Source organism: Lichenostomus cassidix, chromosome 17, assembly GCF_008360975.1.
Source record: "Lichenostomus cassidix isolate B80296 chromosome 17, HeHo_3.0, whole genome shotgun sequence".
Classification (NCBI taxonomy): domain Eukaryota; kingdom Metazoa; phylum Chordata; class Aves; order Passeriformes; family Meliphagidae; genus Lichenostomus; species Lichenostomus cassidix.
Window position 1 is genome coordinate 8,685,135 of NC_139497.1, and position 26,177 is coordinate 8,711,311.

The 26,177-nt window shown below is 50.1% G+C and overlaps 1 protein-coding gene across 10 annotated transcripts in view; it reads right to left on the reverse strand.

Moving 5' to 3' along the window:
• The window catches only part of CACNA1B (calcium voltage-gated channel subunit alpha1 B), a 279,796-nt gene that overhangs the window by 126,137 nt on the left and 127,482 nt on the right, over positions 1 to 26,177 (reverse strand). For 4 of the 10 annotated variants that reach the window (XM_085076372.1, XM_085076375.1, XM_085076373.1 and 1 more), the window contains 5 exons: positions 14,654 to 14,769; positions 8,312 to 8,368; positions 7,584 to 7,658; positions 5,646 to 5,735; positions 1,914 to 2,123 (listed from right to left, as the gene is read on the reverse strand). In XM_085076372.1, coding sequence (XP_084932498.1) covers positions 1,914 to 2,123; positions 5,646 to 5,735; positions 7,584 to 7,658; positions 8,312 to 8,368; positions 14,654 to 14,769 — 548 coding nt within the window. The remainder of the gene's footprint in view (positions 1 to 1,913; positions 2,124 to 5,645; positions 5,736 to 7,583; positions 7,659 to 8,311; positions 8,369 to 14,653; positions 14,770 to 26,177) is intronic. The other 6 variants (XM_085076377.1, XM_085076374.1, XM_085076378.1 and 3 more) reach the window with 3 other exon arrangements.

Consider the following 26,177-nt stretch of genomic DNA (forward strand, 5'->3'; position numbering starts at 1 on the left):
ATTCCAGAGGAAATCCTCATCCTCAAACTTCTAATTCCTCTGCCAATCTAGCTTATTATTTCCTCCGTTAAACTGAGGTAATGAATAAGCAAGAGTGACTTCTCTGTATGGTCTGTCTCTCTTTTCACTCGAAATCTTGCCCAAAAAAAAAATACTTTAAAGAAGTTTCTGTCCTTATTATGCATCTCTCATTAGAGCTCCATTACCTGGTGGCATTAAATATTTCAACAAATATTAATAAGGAGCTTTTGATGTCAGAGCAGTCAGTATTCCTGACCTTTTGGGTCTATTAAAAAAAAAAACTTCAAAAGTTTGCCTTCCTTGTAATAAGGTAAGACCTGAGGATCTGAAGCAAGAAATATTTAAGTACCTAATTTATAGAGAAATCAAGGCAAATTAGGGGGATAAGTATGTTTAAAGATCTAAGCCAACATTGTTAGACTGTTGGAAATATTTGGGATTTTTTTCCCCAGTCTTCTGTTTGCTTTTTTCAGAAGTTTTACTTAAATTCTGATCTGGTCAAGTGCTGAACAACAGATTTGTTCCTGGCCATTTTCTAGGGTCAGAAGTGGCCAAAGGAGTGGCTTTGTCTTCAAACAAATCCCATCCCTTCAGAAGGAAAAACTTGAATTTCCAGCATATTCTTACCTGAGGAATTTCTTCCAGCTCTAGGAGTCACAGCCTACAAACTTCATTCAAATAAACAAAAAAGTTCTGTCCCTCACCTTCCACATTTTTTAAAACCAAGCTTTGTGAGCAAGTCTATGACCATTTCTTATTCATCAGAGGACAAAGCAATGAGCAATTAAAAAAACCCAAAAAATCAATTTTCAAAAGCACTTCTAGACCCTTTGAACTGAACCAGGTGACCACAGGAACCCAGCTAAACCAAAAGCTTTTCACAAATACTGGATCATCTTCTCTCTGGGATTATTTCTATCCCATATTTCCACACCATCCCATGCAATCATACCCCACCAGGGAGGAGGGCAACAAAACCAAAAAAGAGCTGTAAAGCTGCAACCTTTAAAAGGCTCTGACAGGAATCACAACACCTGGGGGGAATTAGTGCAGAATTTTCATCTCACAGGACATTCCACACGCTGCTATCCTGGGAATATAGTGAGTTCCCAACAGGAATCAGCATGGGTGCAGATCAGCTGCAAAGTAACAGGAATTTGCAGTTCTCTGGACACAGGTCAGACAGAGAAATCTGCCTTTTCCCAGGCATCATTCCCCTTTTTGTGCATCCTGCTCCAGGACAATTCCTCCTGCCCTGCTCCAGGAACCTGGAACCTGGCTGAACCTCAGGTTTGAAGTGCCCTTTAGGATAACAATCCTCTCTCAAACCCTTTGCTGGTGGATTTTTTCTGAGTTGTGTGACTCAGTGATCCGAAATATGGTTTGAAAGAGAGTTGGGACTGTTCAGCCTGGAGAAGGGGAGTTTTGGGGTGACCTAAATGTGGCCCTCAGGTGCATTTAGGGCACTCACAGCCCACCCAAGGGCTACACCCAAAATGGACAGCAGGTCACAAGTTTTCATACTTTATAAGTTTTGTCCATTTGCATATCTGGGGTTAATCCTCCAATTACAGCTTCAGGTAATGATGTCAATTAGTCCAAATTTGCTCCCCCAATTCACTGTTGTTTACATATCTTGGGCTCTGAGACAGTGAGGTGTCCTTGGATTCCAAGCTTTAGAAGAATTGCTTTGCCTAAAAAAGCTGAGAACAGCAGCTTAGCACCCTGTATAGAGCCCAGACTTATACACTCAAAATTACAGGATTACAGACACATGAAAAACACAGCACCTAAAATCCTAAGGCATCGAAACCCTTTTATTATCCCTTTAACCGTGCCTGCCTCCTAACTCTCACCCCAGCCAAAGACAACAGCGAGAAGGCAGTACTCACAGAGAGCCGTGGTGAGCTTCTCAGGCTGGTCGTAGTGCACCATGGCCACACAGAGGGTGTTCAGGGCCACCACACACAGCACCACCCAGTAGAAGCTCTGAGCCTTCACCATGCGCCGGATGAAGAAGCGAAACATCTTCTCCTTCCTCCTGAAGTACGACGAGCTCTCGTTCTTGCCGCTCTTCAAGCTGGCGCGGGCGAAGGGAGACCCTGGGGTGGAAAGAAGAGTCAGCACGGCCCATCCCGGCAGGGGAAAGGCTGGAGGGTGGTGCTGGGCACTCCGAGCCTCTCCCGAGCACCAGGAACAGCTCAGCACAAAGCTGGGAATGCTGAGGATGGGCTGAGCCAGGGTGCCTCGCTTGGAATGAGGGATGAAGGCTGGCAGTGGAAGACTCCATGGATCCATGCCCAGCTCCACCATCTAAACTGGGCTTCCAAAGGTTTGAAGTGATCCTGACTGCCCCAGTTGAAGTCTTTACTTTTTCCTGGTTGGCTGGAGGGACAGAAAGCTCTGGGCACTGGGGTGTTTCTGCCACATCCTCGAGGAGCTGGGCAGCTGGAAAAAAGGAAGCTGCTCCCTATTTTCCCTGCTCCAAGGACCAGTTACTATGGAATTGAGTGAATTCTCTTTATTTTACTCTCCAGCTGCAGGTATTTCCTCAGCAGAGGGCTCAGTCTGCCTCCGTGCATTGGATTTTGGGCACAGCCACTCATTTGTCTCAACTCTGAGAGCCTCTATCAGCTCCATTTCCACTCTCTGCTGAAACGCTGGAAAAGAGTCAAATGTTTCAGCAATAGGAAGCTGCTGGAAGAAATGATTTCTGCTGTCAGCTCTCCCCCTGTGGCAGAGGCACTGTTCAGATGAAAAGGCAATCTCTGGCCGGTGCTGAGGCAGGAGAAATCAGGAGAAAGGGAATAAACACATGGACCCCTTGGGGTTCCTCTGAAACAGCCATGGATGCTGCTGCAAGCAGGGAAAATGATGATTGTCCCTGGCTGGCCACTGCCTGTGCCAGTGGTTTGTGACCACATCATATTATTGCCTCTCCTCACCCTGGGATGGAGCATCCCAGCAGGTCAGGCTGAGCAGGACACACCTTGGTCCAAGCCCTGGGAGAGCAGGTGACTCTCCTGGGCGTTGGGGATGGCTCAGGGACATGAAGGAGGTGTCTGGCTGCAGCAGCCAAAGTTCCCAGTGGGATCACCTCCATGGCAGCACTTGGAAGGAGTGGGAATCTCACCCATCCTGCAACAACATCAGCCACAGCAGCCAGAGAAAGGGGGAGGCATCCAGATGTGACAGCAGTGGGTTCTCCAAGCCTCACAGCTCCAGGGAAGTGTGATATTCCCCAAAGGAAAGTGAGCTCTCTGCTCTGTTTCACATTTCTGGCCATCCACCAGCACTCCAAAAGCAGAGCTGGCCTTGGCTAGGCTTTGAACAAACTCCTTGCTGAAAAACTCGCTGTGTTCTTCTGTTAGTTTGATAATCCTGCCTTTGGCAGCTTGGAAAAGAAGAAATCACAGTGCTCCTCACTTGCTTTATGACAACAAAAAGAGCCACAGGTTGAGATTTCAGCTGCTCTGTATCACAGCACTCTTTAGCAAGTACAGAGCCTCAGATATCCAGATTAGCAAAGGAACAGTGCTGCCCTTTCCTTCCTCTCTGCTGATCTTCCAGAAGAGCAAAGCAGTGATATTTAAACTGCCCTAACATGGAAAACATCCCTGCTCCAGCCTTTGGGGTCTGGGAATGGACAGTTCCCTGTGCCTGGTACAGCACAGAGGGGAGAAGCGAGAGGCTGCACACTCAGAGTGCAAAGAGAAGAATAAATGCAAAGAACAACTGCAGAGAACACTCTTGGGAGTGTTTACCACTACAGAGCTTTATACTGCAATTATAAAGCTCATCAAGGTGCTTGTGTTTGAATTAAAGTGCAACACATTCAGCCAATGGCCAGTGAGAGACCTGGCAACATCTCCCTGCCCTGAGCTGCATCTCCACGTGGCGCTCAGGGATTATTTGCTAGTTCTTTCACAGTCCTTATGTTCCCATCTGAAGGAATTACAGAAAACCATCCAAAACCCCCTCTTCTCCAAAACAGATCCTTTATGCATAATTGCCCACGTGATCTGATTGTTTATGCTCTGCATTTCAGCCTCCTCACGAGCCTGCAGAAGGAGCTGCCTCATCCTTTCCTTCTTTTCTGCCTCGTTCCGTGAATCAAAATCAAAAACACTTCTCCCAAGTGGGTGAAGCACTCGCAGAAGGTGGAAAGCACTGCTGTTATTTTCCCTGCCATATGCTCCCGAGACAGTTCCCAGCTCTGCCTCGGATTATTCCTGAGCCCAGATGCTCCGTTATCCATTGCCACCTGAAATGCTGAACTCCAAGATCTGTTGGTGTGGCATTGGCTGCCCAGAGCCTGGAGGGACTTGGATTTGAAGGCAAAGATCTCATCATTATTGCAACCATGAGCAAACGTTCCAAAAATGACCATTCCTTGCTATCCATGCAGGCATCCGAGAAAAAGAACCAACCAAACAAACCAAAAATGCACACGGGCTGCTGCATTTTTGCCCTTTTTCAGTATCAAACCTCTCCTGAAAGTGTCAGCAGTCTAACCACAAACCCTGCCGCCCAGGGGACTGTGGCAGCTCAGTGCTGGTGTCAGGAACATGCCAAGCCACACTCATTTCCTGCAACCAGATCTTCCTTTGAACAGAAAAAAAAAAAAAATCCAGCAGCAGCTGTGATCCCTTAAAACATCAATGCCAACTTTCCAAAGGGCAATTGAGGCACTCATGCTTTGCAAGCAGCCATGGACACAGACTCTCAAATGTGCTGTTTGTGCTGCTCCTCCTGTGCATCCAGGATTTGCTGCTTCATGGGAACTGGGCTGCCAAGATATTTCTTTGGAAGATAATGAGAACATCTGCTGCTTCAGCAGCAAAACAGACTCCAACAACAGGCACGGGGAGAAGCACAACACCGACTGCAGAGCAGTCAGGAGATGTCTCTCCCACGGCTCAGAGGGTTTTGGCTCCACCAGCTCCCTGAGGTGGGTGCTGTGTGCCCAGAGCCTCCCCTGCCAGCCCCAGAGCTGCCTCAGCCTCTCCACCTGGCCCTAAATCAGGAGGGAGTCAGCTCTGGGAGCACTTCTGCAGCCCCCAAATTCACCCCCTGCAATGCCCCTCAGTGCAGGATGCCCTGCTCTATGCTGGATCTCCAGATCTGGCTTTAAAACTGCTTTAAGATCTTCCTCTAAGGCAAGAACGAGAGAATTGAGGCCACTGCCCAGCATTTCCCAGTGACCACTCCCACGGCAAAGGCTGCAACACCTCGTGTTGGGCTTTAGTGAGCCTGTGGCCACTTCCTCTCCTCCCTCCACCAACGAGCCTTAGGCTGGACAGATTTGAGGTTCAGTAGCATGAATGAGAGCGTTCCAAGCAGAATCCTGGGGTGGCCAAGGCAGCAGGGATTGTCCCAAGGCTTTGCAGGGCTCTCTGAAAGGTGCAGCATGCAAGAGCTGAGGCAGGCAGCGCAGGGAGAGGGTGAAGCCACGGAGCCGCTCGCTTTGGGAAGTCGAGTGCTGCTGCAGGAGCAGTGGAAATTCATTCTCCTTCAGGAAACTGCAGCTTCTGCAGCAAAGGAGCCTCTCCAGAGGAGGAAACATGACATGGGCAGGTTCAGGTGGAGATCAAAACCTCGGGGGATGCGAAGCCAGTACTCACCAACGGAGCAAATGTCTGTGAAATGGTCCTCACCTTCTTCTGCATGAATCAGGTCATTTTTGCTCTTCTTTATTGCGGCTCTTTTCAACACTGCATGCAAATTAAAGAGAAAATGCCCCGTGAGGATGCAGAGTGGATTCTCTCTCCCCCTCCCTTCACTCTCCAGGGCCAGCATCTCCTTCCCAATGCCAGCTTCAAGCTCTCCCACCAGGGCACCCTGGAGCAAACCAGACAACCCACAACCTCGCAGGGCCTCTGCACACCTCGCTGCCAAGGGTGCTGCATTTCTTTGCCCTTCCAGCTCTTGAAGGTTTGCCAGGCACAGCTCTGCACGTTTGCAGCAGCTGCAGGAGGGTGGGGGAGTCACTGCAGCTGCAGGGCCTTTCAGCCCAGCACAAAGGCTGGGCAGGGTCGCTGGATCTTCCCGAGCCCCGGTGGGCTGGGAGATGAGTGCTGCCATCCTTTAAACCAGCAATGCCCCTTGCAGTGGGCACCGGTGAGGAATCAGCATTTACAGGGCTTGGTTTTACCACCCAGCAGTGCCTCGAGGAGAGGAAATGCTGCGTGGAAAAAGCAGCCACGGATGGGTGAGCGGCCTCTCAACAGCAGCCGGTGTGCAATTCCTGCCCTCTGGGGATGGCGGAATTCTTTGAAAACACATATTTTTTTTCCCAAAAGCAGCTTTTAGTGGGGAGGGCAAACATCACTGCGTTTACTCCAACTGGGAACGAGAGCTCTGCACTGTCCACCCAGAGCACGGGGGGCGAGGCAGGAGCACTGAGGACGCTGCTCCCAGGACCACCTACCTGCAGAGACCTTGAGAACTGGCAGGAAAAAATATCACATTGGCACATTTGGTGACAGCTCCAAGACATACAGTCACTAAGCAGCACTTTCTATCAGCAGTAAGACACCCCACGGTGTGGTGATACAGACTGGTCCGTGGGCACACACAGCAAAGCCACTCACGCTGCAGAGACTGCCCCGGGGAGGCTCCTCCACAACATCCCCTGCCCTACACAGGTCTCCTGCCTCGGCACAGGATGCGCTTCCTCCTCCTAAGGGTTGTGCTTGAGTCACTTCAAGGGAACACCCAGAGGTTCAGAGAGGCTTGAGAGGAGAGGGTGCTCTGAACCTGCGATGTGGATGTGTTATTTTGCAAATAACCCTTTGTGCTCCTGGCTTCCCCACCCCGCTCTAGGCTGAATCCTCAATCCCAGCAATCCCAGCTTCCCAGAATCCCTCTGGCTGTGTCTGTCCCAGTGCACTCCAGCATGTCCAGGGCCATCCCCAGCACTGGAATGCCTCCAGCGCTGGGATGAAATTTTTCCAATGCTCTCCCTGGCATGAATTGAGCAGCTTTTTATCCTGTCCCCCAGGAAACTCCTCCGCGGGTTTGGCAGTGAGGTTGTGCCGTCTCTCCAGGCACCCTGGATGAATGTCCCTCTGCTTTGGAGACTCGGAATTTACCAGCAGAGCCGTGGGCTGCTCCACACCAGTTTCTCCAAGGTTTGGAACATCCTCAGGCTCCTTTAGCTTTAGGACAGGAGGAGCCTGAGCGACTCTGGGTCTTCTCTTCCTACTCTGGGCCTACTCTTCCAGACACGAGTTCCACTGGAGCCTGACAGCCCTGGCTGCACCCACGTGCTGGACAGACTTCCCCAGCTCACACCCCACCCCGACACACACACGAGGACTGGCCAAGCACACCTCAGCCCTGATCTGCTGCAGCCCCAGCTCTTCCAGCCCCGATCCTCCCCGGCGCAGGTCACCAGGCCGGCCAAGGCGGCCAGCAGCCGGGACACTTGATGCTCCAAACCTTGGAGCGAGGTGCAAAACCACCTGGGGACTGTCACCGGTGACCTGGGCACATGGGGCCGCGGGGGGAAGCTGCCCCTCCGTGCCACCTAAGCCCCTGGTGATTTGCAATCCACTCACTGTTGTAGCTGCTGCCGCTGCCAGTCTCTGCCGGCGCCGTGCCTTGAGGAATCGGCCCTTCCGAGGCGGCCCTCCCTGACAGTGAACGGGAGGAGAAAAAAAAAGAGGAGGGAAAGGGAGGGGAGGGGAAAGGAGGAGACATGGGAGGACGAAAGATGGTCAGAAAAGGGAGAGGGAAGAGTCTTTAACTGAGCTTTGCGTGGCTGGCGCATCCTAAGGGCTGTCGGGGCTGGAGGCACAGGGAGCGCAGTCCCCGAGGCCTCTCTGGCACCTCCTGGGCTCAACGGCGGCACGAAGGAAGGAAGAAGGAAGGATCACCACACCCTGTTATGTCTTACTGCTTACGGCTAACAGGGGGCTCAGTCCCTGGGTCCAATCCGTTCGGAACGCTCGCTGCGGAGCCCTCCTGCCTCCTCTCGCTCAGTGCATTGCGCTATTTCGCTTCTCCATCCTTGTGGCGGCCTCTACCCCCTGCACACACAGCCAGCCACCCTCGGCAGGGCGGGGGACCGACCCAGAGGGGACATCCCCATCCCGGGGCGGGCGCTGTGTCCCATAACTGCTCCTCGGCCGCCTGCAGCCTGGACAAGACCCGGGAGAAGGGGCTGTGTGGCCGGTTTGTGCCGGGCGCATGCGGGAGCATCCCTGCTGCTCGGCAGGAAGGCCGCGGTGGCGGCAGGTGAACCTCTCCCATGGCGCAGGAGGAAATGCCCAGCAAAGCCACCTACCGTCCAGAGGGGACTTCTCCTCCGCGTTCTTGTCCTCCTCGGCCAGCATCACCTCCTCTGCAAAAGGAAAACCAGCCAGGGTCAGCCACGGGTTCCTCAGAGCCCTGCTCTGGCACAGCTGGTGGGTGCAGCAGGTGCATGGCCCAGTGCCACCCTCCTGTCCTACTGCCACCTGCCTGTCCTGTCCCAGTGCCACCCACCTGTCCTGTCCCAGTGCCACTCTCCTGTCTCAGTGCCACCTGCCTGTGCCAGTGCCACACTCCTATCCTGTCCCCAGTGCCACTCTCCTGTCTCAGTGCCACCTGCCTGTGCCAGTGCCACACTCCTATCCTGTCCCAGTGCCACCTGACCTGTCCCAGTGCCACACACCTATCCCAGTGCCACCTGCTTGTCCCAGTGCCACCTGCCTGTCCCAGTGCCACCCACCTGTCCTGTCCCAGTGCCACCTGCCTGTCCTGTCCCAGTGCCACCTGCCTGTTCCAGTGCCACCTGCCCTGTCCCAGTGCCACCCACCTCACCCCAGTGCCACCCAGCTCACCCCAGTATGTCACCCCATCACAGAGTCTGCAGAGGAGTTCCTGGCTCACAGACGTGTTTGTTTCTTACTCCCTGTCCCTCTCACACAGGGAGAGAATTCCAAACAAACCCTTCCTCCATGACATCCCTGCTCAGCACCCACTCCAGTTCCTTCAGCCAGCTTTCATCTCAAGGATCTTCTGGAGACCAAGGACCTTCCAGGAGGCCAACAGGACCCTGAGTCCCCACAAGGCACAGGAAGGTCCCTCATGCCCAACCACACAGGAGACAGTTTGGGAAAGCTGCTCCACACCCATCCCTGCCCTTCTGTCCCCAGAAAGATCAGGACTGAGCCATGGGAGCACAGCTCTGCCTGGTGGCACAGGGTGAGACCAGCAGGAGACTCAGTGTCACCACAGAGCCATCCCATCAAATCTTTGCCCAAATAAAATCCCTCATGAGTTTTCCATGGGGGAGTCCTGCCTGGCAGAGTGATTGCAACACCACCCTTCCACTCCTCTGCAAGTCATCTCCAAAATACAACTTTGTACTTTCCTAAAGTAAAAATAATTCAGGAAACATTAAAAACCAGCTTCCCAAAACCGAATAATTTTCCTCTGTGAGAAAGACAACCCAATTTCCTGAGGTTTCCCAGTGCAAATGTCACCCCCCAGGCAGTTTGCAGTGCACCCCACGCTGTGTCAACACTTGAGACAACACTCAGAACCCCAGGTTTTGTTTGCTGCTGGAAAATGATGTGGGGATCAGCTAAAGGACAACCTAAAGCCAACAAAACATTGAGCTGGCAGCTGGTAAACTCCACACTTCCTCCTATTCTTATAAATGGCAAATCCACACGCCTGCCATGGATGTAATTCGGGCTCTTACTAAAACATCCGACACCATGTTCCCACCAAATTTCACTTTAAAGTCCGTTTAAGCCAGTCTAGATGGAAGAGGAACTTCAGAAAAATAAATACAAACAAACCACCAGCCAAACATCAAAGTGTGCAGCTGAGAGCTGTCTAGAAGGATACCAGAGGGATCAGCCTTATATAAGCCTATATAAGCCACACAAGCCTTATATAATCTCTTTATTAATCATCTGGGAGAGAGAAGGAATGATACTTGAATAAGACAGCAAATTGAGAAGGCTGAAAAATAATTCCAAGGACTGAGGAAGGCTGGAAAACCAAGCAGGGGGGAAGGAAATAAAAAAGTGCAAAGTTATGCACCAGAGCTGGAAGAAAAGAAGAGCTGAGAGGGTTAAAAAAGTCAGGGGAGCTCAAAGTTCAAAGCTGCACTTTGAAAGGTAAAAAATCCTTCCAAACACCCATAAACCGAGCCTACAATTGCCACCTACAATCCAGGTGGGTTTCAAGTCTTCTTAGGAGAGGTCAGAAGAGTGAAATGAGGTTTTTTAGACAGTTCAGGAGACTCCTCTGACAAGAAGACACCTCAGAGCAGAAGGTTCTGCTGAAGTCTTGCCTGTATTGATATTTGGGGGCTAAAATATGGAAGGAATTAAATGGCAATTCCCAGTATGACAGCCCTAAAACCCAAGGAGGGGATGGGTTGGACATGGAAACCCTTCCCAAAGGCTGCTGATATCAATATATTCTCACCTTCAAACTCTGCAAAGCAGCTGAGCCTTTGCCCCAAATTCAGGGTCTGAGTTGGTGCCCAAACAAATCTCCATCCATAAACACATCTCAGCTAGGCTCAGTTTTGCTCCAACCCTATTTCACCTCTGAAATTCCCTCAAGCCTCACTCTCCTCCTGCAGTGTTCCCAGGTTCCCTCCCTTGATAATTATTCCTCTCTACCTCGTGTCCTCTGGGAATCCAAAGGACCACATCGACCCCAGGAGGTTTTGAAGGCTAAAAAGAGAGCTCAGCACGTCACTCAGCACTGCTGGGAAGGGTTTTTAACCATCCAGCATCCTCAGCAGAGGGTCAGGAGCTGCTTTGCCTTCACTCCTCACTAACACAGAGCCTGGAAGGAGAAAATTGGGCAGCTGGAAAAACCCCCAAACATTAGGAGAAATCCAAGCCTCTACATTAGGAGAAATGTCCAACAGAGAAATGGGATCAGATCAGCAATTTTGAGCCTCCAAACAGAGGCTCAAAGCTTTGCCAGGGTATCAGAGCCAGAGCAGTCTCAGCAGCAAGATGAATTTTTGGTCATTAAGCGCTGGGGGAGACAGGGCTGGAAATAAAGGCAGAGCAGCAGAGAAGGTGGTGCCCCTTCTCCTTCTCTTTGGTGTGGGAAGAGAGGATGCTGGAGGCTCAAAAGAGCAGCAGATTACTGGAAATAATTCACGTTCGCCAGGCAACAGAGGTGAGGGAAAACAAAGAATAAATGAATTTAATTTCTGGCTTGGTAAATAGAAAAAGTTAATAGAAATGCAGCCCTCAGAAGTGGCTGTCACACTCGGGCAGGGAACTGTGCTTTGTCTTTGTGGCAATTATCCTCTCCTGGCATCTCATGCATGGCTCATTGCTGGAGGTGTCTTTTCCCATCTCTATCAAGGGGCTCCTGGCTCTGTTCTTTTAAAGAAAGCTAAAACCTGAAGTTCATCAAGCTCTGGCGTGTCAAGGGATAGCCTTGAAGTTACAGGGGGCTGGGAGAGAGAGGTGAAACCATTCCCAGAGCCTTCTGCTCCAGGAGAACACAAACACTCCAGTTTTGTGTGAAAAACACAGAATTGGAAAGAATTAAAATGCAAAAGACATGCAACTTGATTAGCCCTGAACGGGAAGGCTTTGAGTCTCTGAGCAAAGTGTTTTCCACATGATGCATGTCCTTGCAAGATAAGAGAAACATCTTCAAAAGGATATTTGTGGGTTTCTAAGCTCTTTACTCTGTGTGGAGAACTTGTAGTTCCCTGTTCTCCAGAAATGCAGCTTTCCAGCCTTGGAGCTCCTGCAGTTCTGAGGGTAAAGGAGAGCAGCAGTAGCAAAATCATGGATTACATTGCTTGGCTTCACCACTTTTGAATCCATCTGGAAAGCACAGTTGCATTTAAACTGAAGGAAAGGAGGTTTAGATGGGATTTTGGAAAGGAATTGTTCCCTGTGAGGGTGGGCAGCCCCTGGCACAGGGTGCCCAGAGAAGCTGTGGCTGCCCCTGGATCCCTGGCAGTGCCCAAGACCAGGTTGGACAGGGCTTCCAACCCAAACCAGTCTGGGATTCTGTGATAATTCAAATTACAGATGTGATGAGAAACATTAAAGACGCTTAAGAGTGGTGAATGAAGAATAACCACGATGTTAAATTAAATTCTTGTTGACTGAGGGGAGGTAGGGCACAGATAAAGCAGCAATTTTAGTCATTCCACTTCCCTTGGTCCTAAAAGAGCCCTGGAGGTAAAAATCTGAGTGCTACAAAGGACAAGGGCACCTCCTGTCCAGCTCCAGCAGCTACTCAGAATATGTAAAAATACTACAGAGCAAAAACAATCCGAGGATTAAGACATCATTTCATGAAACTTTCCACTCTTTCTGCCTTGCATCAGAAATAAATGAGGGGAAAAATCCAAACAAACCAAATGCTCAGGGAGAATATCAGAAATATTGGAAACCTGGTGAGGCTTCCAGGGGAAGAGAGGGGATTGGGCTGATTGGTTCTGGGTGCTCTAGAGCAGAAAAAAATAAGAGGAAACAAGGCAGAGGGAGATTAGAGAAAGAAAAGTAATTAAAAGAGCTCCTGAGTTCTTCCTCTCACTGCAGAAAGGCAATGGATTTAAACTGAGGGCACGACTCAGCTTGGTGGGGTTGGTTTATTTTATAAAATCAAACTGAGTGCTAACAAGTGGAACTCTCTGCTCCAAGAGTCAATGAGGTCAAGGCTGGCAGAAGGATTGAAAAACAATTAGATATTCCCAGAAATAATGACCAAATCCTCCAGAGTTCCATCGGAGCAGAATCCCAGGAGCTTTTGCCCTTTGCTTTATGCAAACAGCTCTGTGCACAGCTCTGCAGCAAGGGATTTCTGCCCAGTTCTGTCTGGGACTGTCCTCCCTGGCTCTCTCCCCCACCCACAGGCCTGGACAAGGAATTCCAGCTCATTTCAGAGCTGAAATCCCCCAAAAAACCTGGGGAATCCCCATCGAAGGCACAGTCCCAATTTTCAGTGCCTCAATCCTAAACCCTGGATCCTCTGCTCTGCTTTGCCTTCATGCTGCATTTTGTATTCAAAGATTTTATGAACACTGCTAAGCTGATTTTAATTACTGTTATTATTCAGCTGTACTAGGAAGCTCTTTTATATTCCTATTGTATTCTCAACAATGCCTTTACGGAGTATTTTTAACATTCCCTGATTCAGCTCTTTTGCATGCACTTCCCTGCTCTACAAAACCTTCTGGATCGTGTGTTATTAGGCTAAAAAATGTGCATTTTACAGCAGTTTCCCTCTGTGTTGGTGCGGCATTTATTCAGCCCTGGCAACAAAGGAATGGAAGAGCCAGGAATTCCCACAGGGATGGGGAGCTGGAGCAGAGGTTGACTGTACAGTTTATAACTTTTCTCCACCCCAACTTTCTCACAGCTTCAGCTCTTCTTGGCAGAGCAGATCCCAAAGTGACACAAAGCCACCCTCAGCCCTGCAGGGGAATTCTGGTTTGTTTTATCAATGGAGATCAGGATCCAGAGACCAAAAACCACCAAGAGCCTTCAAAGCAAGCCAGGACTAGAAAGGGAGAACCAGAGAGAGCCCTGCTCCAGCCACTGGGCAAACCAGCAATTAAACTGAGCTTGAGGCTGCTCAAAAGCTGTAAACTAATGGGAAGACAAATTCTAAATGGAAAGGAAAGGCAATTACTTATTTTCTGATTCCTCCAGAATCACAGAATGAAGGGTGTCCTCCCTAACTGCTGTTGAACAGTCCCAGTGAATAACAGTGACAATACCAATGGCCCTCAATTGTCACTGTGCAGGGCTACAGCAAATAATGGGTTTGCACCACCACATAAACTGCTGATATTCCTGTTTTACATTTCAGCTTCCCCAGCTGTAAAGAGCAAGGATGAGGCTGCTCTGCCCCAAAAGACACCCAGCAATCCATCTGAGAAACCACCACTTCTTTTCCTCCCCATCATTGCTTTAAAAGGCCTTTTCACTTTGCTCAGCCATTGAAAAGCAAGCAAGGAGGAAATCACTCCCCATTTGCTTGATGCTCCACGAAAGAATTGCACTGTGGTTATGTCAATATATAAATACCAGCTACTCTAGAAGGCAGAAAGGTTATTGGTAATCGTTGCTGTCTGATAAAAAAGGACAAGGATGCTATTTTCTGTTTAATGAGTGTGTCTGGGTCCTTGTTAAAGTTGCTCACGCCTCGCAATAAAGAGCAACGTTCAGTTCTGGTGCCTATAAAGCAGTGTTAATATGGGCTGGGGGCAGTTTCATGCAAGTGATCTTTGTAGCTCATAAAAATGCCACTCGGGTGGATTTTAGCACCACAGCAAGAAAGGCTGACAAAACAGCTGGGGTAGGGAGGAAATGAAATAGAAATGACTCATGGAAGGGAGCAGCTCCCCCTCTGAGGAGGCTCTGGGCACTGTATCACTTTTTATATTCTCCTGTACCAAGACAATTGCTTTGATCTCAGCAATAAAGAAAGTTGGCTCAGCTCCTTCCTTCAGTTTTGCTTAAACCAAACCGAGATCTTCTGCAATAACTTCGGTGCAAACGCTCGGAAGGAATTCCAACAAACCCAATGAGCACTGGCTGGGTTGGCCACAGCCTTGGCCACAGCAAGGACGAATTCTGGAGCCCATTTGCCCCCCAAAACCCTCCAGCCAGCCCAGGGGTGTGTGCCTTACCTGCTTTGAAGATCCACTCCAGGTAGCCGTTGAGCTCTCGCTCGATCTGCTGCTGCCTGCGCAGCTTCAGGAAAGCCCTGCGGTTCTCCACCCGCTCTCGCTCCTTGGCAAACTCGCTGTGGAGAGAGAAGGGAGGGAAAGCCCCTGTCACAGGCAGGCAGGGAGAGCTCACAGCCCTCCTTCAGCCTTCCAGAGGGGGTGCAGGGAGCCTGGCGAGTCCATGGTGGGAGCAGGGAGTGGAAAGCACAGCAAGGGAGCTATTGTTGTCCCAAAATGCTGCTTCTCCCATCCTGGAAAAGACCTGCAGCATTCCATGTGCACAACTTCCTGTGGCCCAGGGCCACACCACAGCCACTCAGGAAATACAGATTATCATCCTCAACACTCAAAGCCACCCTCCATCTCTCTGCTCCAGAAGCACAAGATTAAGTCAAAGATACCAACACTTTTCTGAGGAGATCTGCTCTTCCATGCCAGCCTTTCCCCAAGTTTTCCCAGGCTTTGGATGGCTGTGACAAGCAGAAGTCAAGGAGAACTGAGTGGGGATGGGTTGAGGTAAAATAGCCCAGATGTCCTGGGCTGAGGGCAGAAATGATCCTGCTGTTTGCTAAAATCCCATGGATATCATCACTAGATATCATCACTTGAACAGGATTGACAGGGCAAGCAGGAAGGAATGTTCCTCCAACCATCATAAAAACCAAGTCCCAGCACATCCTGCTGGTCTGCTTTGAAATGATGCCGAGAAAAAGTGCAACCTCCAGCCCAAGACAACCCAGGCTGGGGATTTCCCCAAGGTAATTCCTGTCACCTCTGGGAAGTTCCTGATGCCCCACAAGCAGATACTGGCATCCATGTGCCATTCATAGAGCTCTGAAGCAGCCTCTGCCATCCCTGTTTTCAGCACACACTGGATATCTCCCACTATAGCTTTGTATTGATAAATGTGGGATCACAAAACCTCAGTCCTCCAGCACTTCACTCATTTCACATCTCAACTCTGCTGTGTCCTTCACACCTTCAATTTGCTACTAATTAATCAGGCAACTAATGATTTTCACTGAAATCTCACCAAATCCACCCACATGTGCCATCAAAAGCCAGCAAGGAGCAGGAACTGGGGGAAAAGCGGAAGAATTGCGGAAAAGGAGCTTCAAGTGCCAGAAGCAGCTTTGCATTCCCAGTCTGCACTTGGTCCTTCAGAGGGGACACTTTGGCTTCGTGTCCTGGCAACAAAGGAATGGAAGAGCCAGAAATTCCCACAGGGATGGGGAGTTGGAGCAGAGGTTGACTGTACAGCTTTATAACTTTTCTCCACCTCAACTTTCTCACAGCTTCAGCTCTTCTTGGCAGAGCAGATCCCAAAGTGACACAAAGATCCCAAAGTGACCCAAAGCCACCCTCAGCCCTGCAGGGGAATTCTGTTTTGTTTTATCGATGGAGATCAGGATCCAGACACCAAAAACCACCAAGAGCCTTCAAAGCTCACCCACAGAGAAGGGACTGAGGGAGGGTCTGGCTCAGCACTGCAATCTGCACTCTGCAGCACATCTCAGGCTCCTGACTCCACTCTCCTGTCCCCCAGCTGACAGGACAGCCCTGAGCCCATCCTGGGGACAGAGGAGGTCAAACATGGCTCTGAGCTGACAGCTCCTCCCTGGCACTCAGCACACCCTGCAGGGGATCCAGGAGCTGCACACACCAGCTGCATCACCCCTCTTCTTTTTAACGCTCTCATTTCTGCTTCAGCCCTGCTGGCTGTGGCCACAGACCTTCCCTGGGCCTGGAATTGTGTCTGGAGCAGGAGGAATGAGATCAGGCAGCACAAGGGGACAACGATTTCAATTTCCAGTTTCCGATTTCAACATTCCCATTTCCAGGCATGCTGTTCCAGGCTCACGTCAGCACAGATTGCCCAGAGGAGGGACAGCAGCAGTGGGAAGTTTCCTGGAGGAGCCCCGTGGGCAGGAAGGGCAGCAGATGAGCCATGGCACTGCCCCCTCAGCCCTCAGGAGCAGGGAACAGGAAGGGAGAGCTTTCCTGGCAGAGCCTTTCATCTTCTGCCAGGTCCTGTCTGGCCTGAGGAAAGTAGAAGTTACTCAGGACTTGTCCCTTTTATCACAACTTTATATTTCAGAATAATCACAGAATATCTGGAGTTAGGAGGGACCCACAAGGATCAGAGTCCAAAATCTGAAGTGGAACACTTTAAATGTGTTAGAAAATGAGGGAGAAACTGTTGGAAGTTGCAAACCTTCAGCAGTTTCTGTGCAACCACACACAGATCTCCCATGGTACCAATGAGGGACATGGTGGCATTAAAGCTCCTGTGTCCTCCTGGCACTGGCAGCTTTGGCAACCACAGAATCCCAGAATTCTTTGGGTTGGAAGGAACCTCAAAGCCCATCCAGTGCCACCCCTGCCATGGCAGGGACACCTTCCATAGAGCTGTCCAACCTGGCCTTGGGCACTGCCAGGGATCCAGGGGCAGCCACAGCTTCTCTGAGCACCCTGTGCCAGGGCCTGCCCACCCTCACAGGGAACAATTCCTTCCCAATATTCCATGTAAACCTTCTCTCTCTCAATTTTGAAGCCATTCCCTGTGTCCTGTCACTCCATCCCTTGTCCAAAGTCTCTCTCCATCTTTCCTGTGGCTCCTTCAGGCCCTGCAAGGCCACAATTCAGTCACCCCAAAGTTTCTCCTCTCCAGGTGAACAATCCCAGCTCTCCCAGCCTTTCCTCCCAGCAGAGCTGCTCCATCCTCTGCTCATCCTGGAGCTCCTCTGGACTCTCTCCAGCAGCTCCAGCTCCTTGCTGTGCTGTTCCCCAGGGCTGGGGCAGCTCTGCAGGTCTCTGGGGTCTCACCTGAGGGGGCAGAGGGGCAGAATCCCCCCTGCCCGGCTGCCCAGGCTAGGGCTCAGCCCAGCTTCAGGGGGTTCAGGGCTAGGCAGCTCCAGCTCTCACCCCCAGCACCCCCAGCTCCTTCTGCCGGGGCTGCTCCAGCTGCTCATCCCAGCCTGGATTGATCCCAGGCATTGCCCTGACCCAGGGGCAGCTCCAGCCTTGTTAAACCTCATCAGATTCCCATGGGTCACTTCTCCAGCTTGTCCAGGTCTTTGTCCAGGCACTGCTGTGCAAGTTGGGAATGTAACTCCCAGGAGAAGGCATTTCCATGTGTTTCTGCCCATTAAATTCCTTCTGAACACTCCAGAGCTGCTGCAAAATCATTCATGTTCAATACTGGAGGGTCTTGATGTAGGATTTCCTTGGTGAAAGGAGCATCACTTGTTCTTTCTGCTGTCTGCAGGAGATGGGAGAGAGGCCTGATGGAGCTGGGACTTGTTAAAAAGAGGGTTTTCTATATGAAATGTAATAAGGAAAGAGTGTGTGTCTCTTCCACTACATCCATCACCATTCAGGAGCTGAAATATTCCCCACTTGCTGCAACTGGAAAACTCCCAGAATTTCCCTTTGAGAGCTCTTCAACAAATTTCAGAACACATTCAAAGAAAGGGGAGAAATTATATCAAAATGCCATATCTCATCTAAAAATATTTCAGCTGAAGTTTCCCTGCCAGCTCTTAATGAAAACACAGAAAGCCCCATGGGAAGGTTCAGGAGCAGTAAATAAGTTTCCTCTTTTATTCAGCATAATTCCTATTTATGCCATTGACTTGCAAAAAATCTCCCAAATCATCAGAAAGGAAACCTGAGCAGAAAGTTCCTGCCTGTCACTGTTGAGCTGCTAGCAGAGTAAGAAGACCCAGGTTCAAAGTGTGACACCAAGAAGAAGAATTTTATCATTTAATTCCATCTTATATAGACTTTTCAAAGGTCACCCAGATTGGTCAGTTCAAAACCTCCCCCTAGGCCTGACTGGCCAGGCCTGAACTGTCCACATCCCAGAAACTGTTTTTAATAACATCCAAACTTTATCTTTGTTTCTAAAACACAGGAAAAAGAGAGAAAAATTTCCCATGGGAAAGGTCTGTGCTAGCCACACCTGCCCACTCAAGGACTTCATTCAGAGCTGGTTTTCCAACTTTTGGCCAGCTCTGGAATGTGGAATGATGTTTTTGGTGAGGATGGGGAGAAGCTGTGCTGCCCCTGGATCCCTGAAATGTCCAAGCCAGGCTGGACAGGGCTTGGAGCAGCCTGGGATAGTGGAAGGTGTCCCGGCCCATGTTGATCCCACAGAGAAAACAGGAACACACAGAATCCAAAGGCAGCCCATCCATCATGGAAACCACATCCAGCCAAGCTCCGTGTGTCACATTTTTCTTCTGGAGAGTGGTTGGTGCTTAATGTCACCGCGAGAATGGATGGGTGGTGCTTATCACCTTGGCGGGTGGAAGAGATAAATCTCGGAGTAAAATATGCACTGAAACAGCCACTCCAGGGCAATTCCAGAGCCCCCCGAGCCACACGAGAGACACACTGAGCTCCTGGATAACCACCAGGGCCAGTAAACATCATAAACTAACAAAATTCTTACGAGTACTTGATCCACGCTGGCCTTAAATTAGAAATATTGTCACAGCGGCCAAAGAGGGGAAAAAAAAATCAACAAACCACAATCTTCAACCCCTGAGTGTTCGATTAACTTTGCTGTGTGACAGCAGAGAGCTGAGATGGAGCATCCTGATGCTCCTCCCGGTTTGGGTTTCCAGGCAGAGATTAATCCTCATCCTTAAACCTCTCCAATTCAGGTTTGCTGCTTCGAAATCAGCCCGAAACGCTTCCCACTCGCGGGGAAGAGGCAGAGAGAGATGAGACAGCACCGCTGTCATCTCTACCGCTAATAGTGCCTCTGATTAGCGACTTGTAATTAGAGCGCAGGTAATTAGCGACTCATTGAGAAGGAGCCCACGTTCGGCACGGCGATCTCAGGAAATCTCAGACTGTAACGCAGCAGAGCAGCTCCTATCCGTGGAAGAGTTGTTCAGCAAGCAGCAGATCTTGGAAGGACTCTGCCAGCCACTCCTGGAAAGCAGCTGAGGAGAACTTGCAGAATTTTAAGCCTTAAAATTAACATTAAATAAGAAAAAAAAATCCAGCGAGTTTTAGGATTGGCTCGGTCTCCAGCCCAAGTACATCCAGGGAATGCATCAAGCTGAGCCTGGATGGCAGGTGACATCTCAGGAGCCATGGGGACAGCCAGTCCTGCCTGAGAAAGGCAGTGTTGGGGAGTGGAGAGGAGCCAGAGCAGGAGCAGATCTGCTCCTCCACGTGGGTGAGCGCTGGCAGAGGGAGCAGCCAGGAGTGCAGATGTTGCAATGAGCTCCTCACGGGCCAAAAGCATCACATCTCCAGGTGCAGAACCGACATTGGCCCAGCCGTGTGGCAGCTTTGTTGCTCAGAAGTGGAGCTGTGCCCGAGAGGAGATCTGAGAGCTGGCAGCAGCCTGGGGAGCAACACACATCCCTCGGGAACAGGGAGGGACAGGCTGGAGCAGGAGATGGAGAGCAGCATCTCTGAGAACAGCTCATCTCTGAGAGCCTGGAAGTGATCACATCCTGCAGGCCAGGCTCCTTAAAGGCACCAACCCTTGGAGTTTCTCACTAAAACTGCTCAAGGAGAGGAGGAAAGGCAACCACAGCAGGGGCTGAAGGAGCCACAGCAGCAGCAGGAGGCACAGGAGAAGGGGAAGGGATGGGGCAGAGGAGGGAAAGCATCATTCCCTGAGGCAGCTGGGAGTTAGAAATGCACTGTTAGAAGTTAGAAATTTGGCTCAGGCAACAAAAATCACAATACATCCAGGAGTATTCTATTCCAGGAGTGAATAGAAAAGCAGTGCAATTTCTAGCAATTTCCATGGGGCACCACGACCCAGAGCTGGGGAGAGGCAAACCCAAGGGGACAAATCTCAGCTGTGCCCATGGCTGGCACTTTGGACCCACAAGGGCTGCAAACAGAATGGCAGGAGATCAGCAAAAACATGGATTTCTTCCCCATAACAGCAGATCTTTAGCACAGTAAGGATCAGGAAAAGTTCAGGATGAGCTGACTTTGATTATTCTCATCCACAGAGAAAATCCTCAGAAATCTGCAGGCAAAACTAAAAATAATTTGATGCCTCTGACTTAACTGCTCTGAGAACATGAATAGAAGTGAATGTGGTGCATTGTTAAATCACTGCACTTAAATACCTCCAAAAATCAGGAGCAGGTCACCACTGAATGCAGGCAAAGCATCTTGATTGGAAAGGCCACGTGGAACAAGAGGAAAAAGCATGGAAATGCACCTCATTTGGGCAAGGAAAAAACCTGAGAGGGGTGAGAGGAAATGCATCCACGGGGCACAGGGAGAGCACACTGAGAACTGTTGGAATGGCAAAATAAACAATGGATTCACCTGAAAAGCCAGAATTTTTTTAGAATTCCTTTATGCTGGTGACATTTGGAACCTCTAAGATGAGTTTTCCTGCAGTTTGCTGAGAAGTCAGAGTTTGTTAAAGAAGGAAAGCCCAGAGGACTGAGATGACAAAGCCCTGTGGCTCCTCAGCCACCCCAGGCTGTCCCATCAGCTGCTCAGAACCCCAAGGAAATACTTTCTAAGTTTCTATCTCACCTGGAGCTGCTACCAGACAAAATCCTACTGGAAAAAGTCCAGACTGAGCCCAAAAAGCTGCTTAACCCACCCTAAAATCCAGTGCTGAGGAATAAACCTTGACTCCATCAATCCTGCACAGAGAGCTGCTCCTGCTTCCTCCTCATTGTCCTAAAGAGGGGAAAACTCAGCTCAACTCCAGCAGCTGATAAGGGATGAAAGTATCTGGGAGAGATTGATCTCTGAGCACAGAGTCAGCCTTCAGAGCCCTTTAATCACTGCCACAGCACCAAGATGCTTCCAGTGCAGGCCAGATATAGGAAATGTCCTGAATTTCTGGGGAGAGAAGAGGAACAGCACGGAGGTGAAGCTTTCAATGCATCTTCCTCCCTCCCTGCCTTTGTCTTTGCCTTCAGCTTGTGCCAATTGGACTTTGATTCCCCCTGATCTGATTTGAAAAGCTGCAAGTGCCACAGCTGAGCAGACCTGGCTTGAAGGAGGGACTGACAAAGAGAGAGAAAGAAGTTCAAAAGCCTCATTTATCTCCTAGCATCAGCCTGCTGAAATTGCAGGATATACCCCTGGTTCCGTTCAAGTTTCCACTCCCAGGACAAAGCAGAGGCCCCAGGAAATTCAAATTTAGGTCTCCTATGTAGGATTTTTATATTCCAGGCTTTGATTTCCATTGTGGCTTAAGAGAAGGGCAAATAAAGGAAGTCCAGCTCTCCTGTGCTAACCAAAACCACAGAAGGAGCAAAGGACCCACATTCACTAGGATCAGTCACTGCTCTCTGCCCCCTCCTGCAAGAAACACACATTTCTCCCTCATTTCATGTTTGCAATGATGACTTTGTTTAAAAGGGTGATGAGCAAAGCAAAAGGAAAGAAACTGGGGCTCTTTTCTCCTTGTTCCCCTCCTTTTTAAGCACAGCCTCGGAACAAGCTAAAAGCAAGGAGAAAGGCAGCAGAATCTCATCTCTTTCCATGATGCAGCTCTTCTGCTGCAAATAATTAACACCAGGCAAAGTCAGCTCCCAGCAGGTAACAGTGAACTGGGAACAAATGTGCAGGGAAATGAATGATTGTCTCGGTAATGAGGGGAAGGAGGACAGAAGAACACTTTGCCGTTGTGACAAATTAATCAGCACCACTCTCCTCCAGCCTCTGCACGTCTCACAGGCTGAGGTTTTATGATCTCAATCTGGCAGAAGTCCTCAGGATGGGAAAACTTGTCGTGGGATTCAGTAGAGCAAGAATCCGAGCCAGCTGGGTTCAGGGAGGTGGGGATGGGGCTGTGGTGCCTCCTGAGGAGTTTCTCCAGCACCACACAAAGCTCAGGGACAGCAGGGAGACAGAGATCCCCCAGAGAGCCACACCACAGCTGGATGGGATGAAGCATCCAGACTGCTCAGAACAGCATGAGAAGGAGAATAAATCCCTTTTTTCCTGCCCTTTGTCCCCCTGCAAGGTGCCAGCCCAGCCCAGAGCTGTGTCCCCTGCCAGGCTCCTGCTGGCACAAAGCTGCTGCCTCTGTTCTGAACATCTCCCTGCACTTCCTGCCCCTGGTGATCCCATAAAACATCAGGCAGGTGTGGCACACCCAGGACAGAGCAGTTCTGGGGAAAACACGGCACTGCAGAGCCTCTCCACGCTGGGACATCACAGCCAGATGAGTAAACCTCGGCAACAATCATCACTCTTCACTGCCTGGGCTGGAAATACCTCAGGCTCCACCATAAATATTTGAGGACATGACAAGCGGCATTTTTCACACTCGAGAGGCACAGACTCCCAGGATCCCAATGCATCATCCTCGGATTGTGGCCTCTCTGGCCAGAATTCCGGCTGTCTCGCCACCCTGGGCGCTTCCCCCGCCTGACACCGTGCCAAGAAGCACTTAGCCTTGAAATAAGTTCGATCATCTCCCTCCCAGCATCCCAGGATAACATTTATCCTCTTTGCGTTGTGTAATCCAAAGCATCCAAACAGTTCACCGATGGATTGGATGGAATCATCCAGCTCATTAGCAGGGAAAATTAATGCCTGAGCTGGAGGAAAGTCTGTAAGCCCAGCAGGCTGTGGGAAAAAGCTGGGAGCTGGGATGAGAACGGCAGCAGGAGGAGAAAATCAGCATTGAAGTCTCTGCTGAGGGAGGGAACAGCAGGAAATCAAGAGGGGATGGGGAGGGGAGGGGAGGGGAGGGGAGGGGAGGGGAGGGGATGGGATGGGATGGGATGGGATGGGATGGGATGGGATGGGATGGGATGGGATGGGATGGGATGGGATGGGATGGGATGGGATGGAAATGAGAATGGCTGCCCAGCCCTTGGGGGCACAGGACAAGAACCTGAGGGCAAAGCAACCAGGAGAAAATCAGAAAAAGATTCACTGTGGGGCAGCACTTCTCAATTCCATGGGATGACTTTTCCCTCCTCGCTACAAACCTTGTGCAGAGCTCAATAACAAATTCATCAGGATCATCCCAGGGCACTCTGTGGGCAGTGCAGGAGCTGTGAGATCCCAAACACTAATGACCCCAATGTTTGAGGGACACAGGAGGGCAGCTGGGGTCAGCACCTCCTGACAGGGTTTGCACTCACACCAATCCCATGGTGCCTCCAGAGGCAGCCAAGCTTTTTTATGGAGAAGTTGTATTCCCTGTGATGGATGCCTTTATTGCTGCCTAGATCACAAACAAAGAGTTTACAAGGAATCTAATAAAAATAATCACCCACTGCAGTCAGCATGGGAAGATATTCCAAGAGCAATACGTTGTGGATACAAATTCCCAAACATTTTCACTGCTGCAGTTGTGCCACTCTTACAAAATGCCACCTCAGCTCCTGGGAACCAGGGTGTCCCAGCTTGCTGGAACAGGGATAACATCACCAGAAGGGCTGGAAGGATGGGCCAGCAAAACTTCAAGCAGGTGTTGACTCTCCTAATTCCGCCTAATTTTCAATTATTTATTTTTATCATTTCTCTTTTCCCTTTCTTTTTTTGTGTGTGTGTGACTGGGGAGTCACCCCAGCACAATTCCCATCACATGGATGGACAGAACACACCCATGGTCTGAATTCCACAATTCCACAGTTCACAAGCTGAAGGATATGAGCTCCTGGATGTTAATGGTATCCAAAGGGAGAGGAATTTCTCCTCCTGCTCCTGCTCTCCTGGCACTGTTCAGTCCTGAGCTCTCAAATCAGGACTTCTTGGGAAATCAACCCAGCAAAAGCTCCTGCAGAATAAAATAATCTCTCTTCTCCTGCTCTGTTGGGTTCTGCAGGGATGCTGAGTTTTATCAGAATCAAGCACTGGGGAAGGGAAATGGAAAGCTGAGGGAGAATAAAGAGGAGCAGAGGAAAATCCCCCACAAGGGACACAAACCCACTGCTCCAGAGCACATGGGATGCTGTGTCCTGCTGGAGAGCCTGTAAATTCCATAAACAGCCAAAAACTGGGTTTCAGTGGATTCCAAACTCCCTGGATTTCAGGAGCTGTTTCAACCACAGCTCCCTCATGCACCTCTGACCACTGCACTGCTCCAGGAAAACTCTCAATCCCTCTGGAATCAATTCAGTATTTCCTGTATTCCCTGTATTTATTTCCGTGATACAATTTCTGTATTTTCCTGTGATATCCAACCTGCCAAGGGCCAGCTGATCCCAATTTCCCCACTCAGAGCAGACTCAGCCCAGCATCCATAGAGAGCCCAACATCCCCATGGCACTACAGGAATGTTTGCAGTAACTCCACAGCCCAACTCCTTGGATAAAGGGGAAATCTGCACTGAGCTGATCCCCAGATTTTCTGAACATTTCCAGAGATGCTGACACCCTGGGCAGCCCCATCCCAATGCTCCCCAAGCCTTTCCATGAAAAAGGTTTTCTTCATTCCAAACTTAACCTCCCCTGGCTGAACTTGAGGCAATTTCCTCTCATCCTGTCTGGAATTCCAGAAGAATCAGCAGAGAGGGAAGGTTTGTTACTCTTTATGTCCAGAAAGGTTTCAGCTCTCATTGCACATTTTAGGAGCAGGTGAGTCTTGGGATCCCAGTTTTCCAGGATTTGTTCAAACAGGCAAACCCAGGAGCCAAACCCACTCATAACTGGTATCTGCCCAGTGTTGATATGGATTTGTGAATAATTCCAGAAAACCAGGAAATTCCATGAAGATTTATGGCAAAACTCTGCACAGTTTAGGAGGAAACTCAATAATTTGTTGTCATTTCAGATTTAGGCCAGGTTGGACAGGGCTTGGAGCAACCTGGGACAGTGGAAGATGTCCCCATGGCAGGGGTGGGATGAGATGAGATTTAAATTCCCTTCCAACCCAATCCAATCTGGGATTCTGGCATTAATTATTGCCATATTAATTACTGCAAGTGCTCACCTCCTCCAGAAATTTGTAGCTTCCTCTTTGCCCACAGAGGAAGCTAAAAATTTCTGAATATCTGAGAGATATCCCAAACATCTAAACATTCCTCCCCTCCTCAGCAGCTGCAGGCCCACCAGGAGCCCTGTGCTCCACACCTGGGCTGTGATGTTCATTCCCCTCAGCCTCTCCCCAGGAATTCTTCCAGGCAACGACATCAAACCAGGCTGTGAGACAGAAATGAAAAGCTCCCCTCTGCGAGGAAGGCTTTCTCATCCTCACCACTGACAAAGGCAGCCTGCACAGAGCTGTGGTTTGAAGAGGAGACACACATTTATATAATATTGATATCTTGCCCCAAGCAACAAGAGGCTTTCAGGAGAGGCAGGCAGGGGTCTCCAGCTCCTGCTCCCCAAAGCCCTTTGATTGCAGCACAGAGGAACAGGAGCCTGCAGGATTCTGGTGGGGTTGAAATCCCACAGATCATTCCAGCCAGCATGGGAATGAGGGAGGTGAGGCACCTGATGAACCCCACTGGGGTTACTTGCTGAAAATCAGCCATCAGACACAGCCTCTGATCCAGCAGGATGGCCTGTGAATG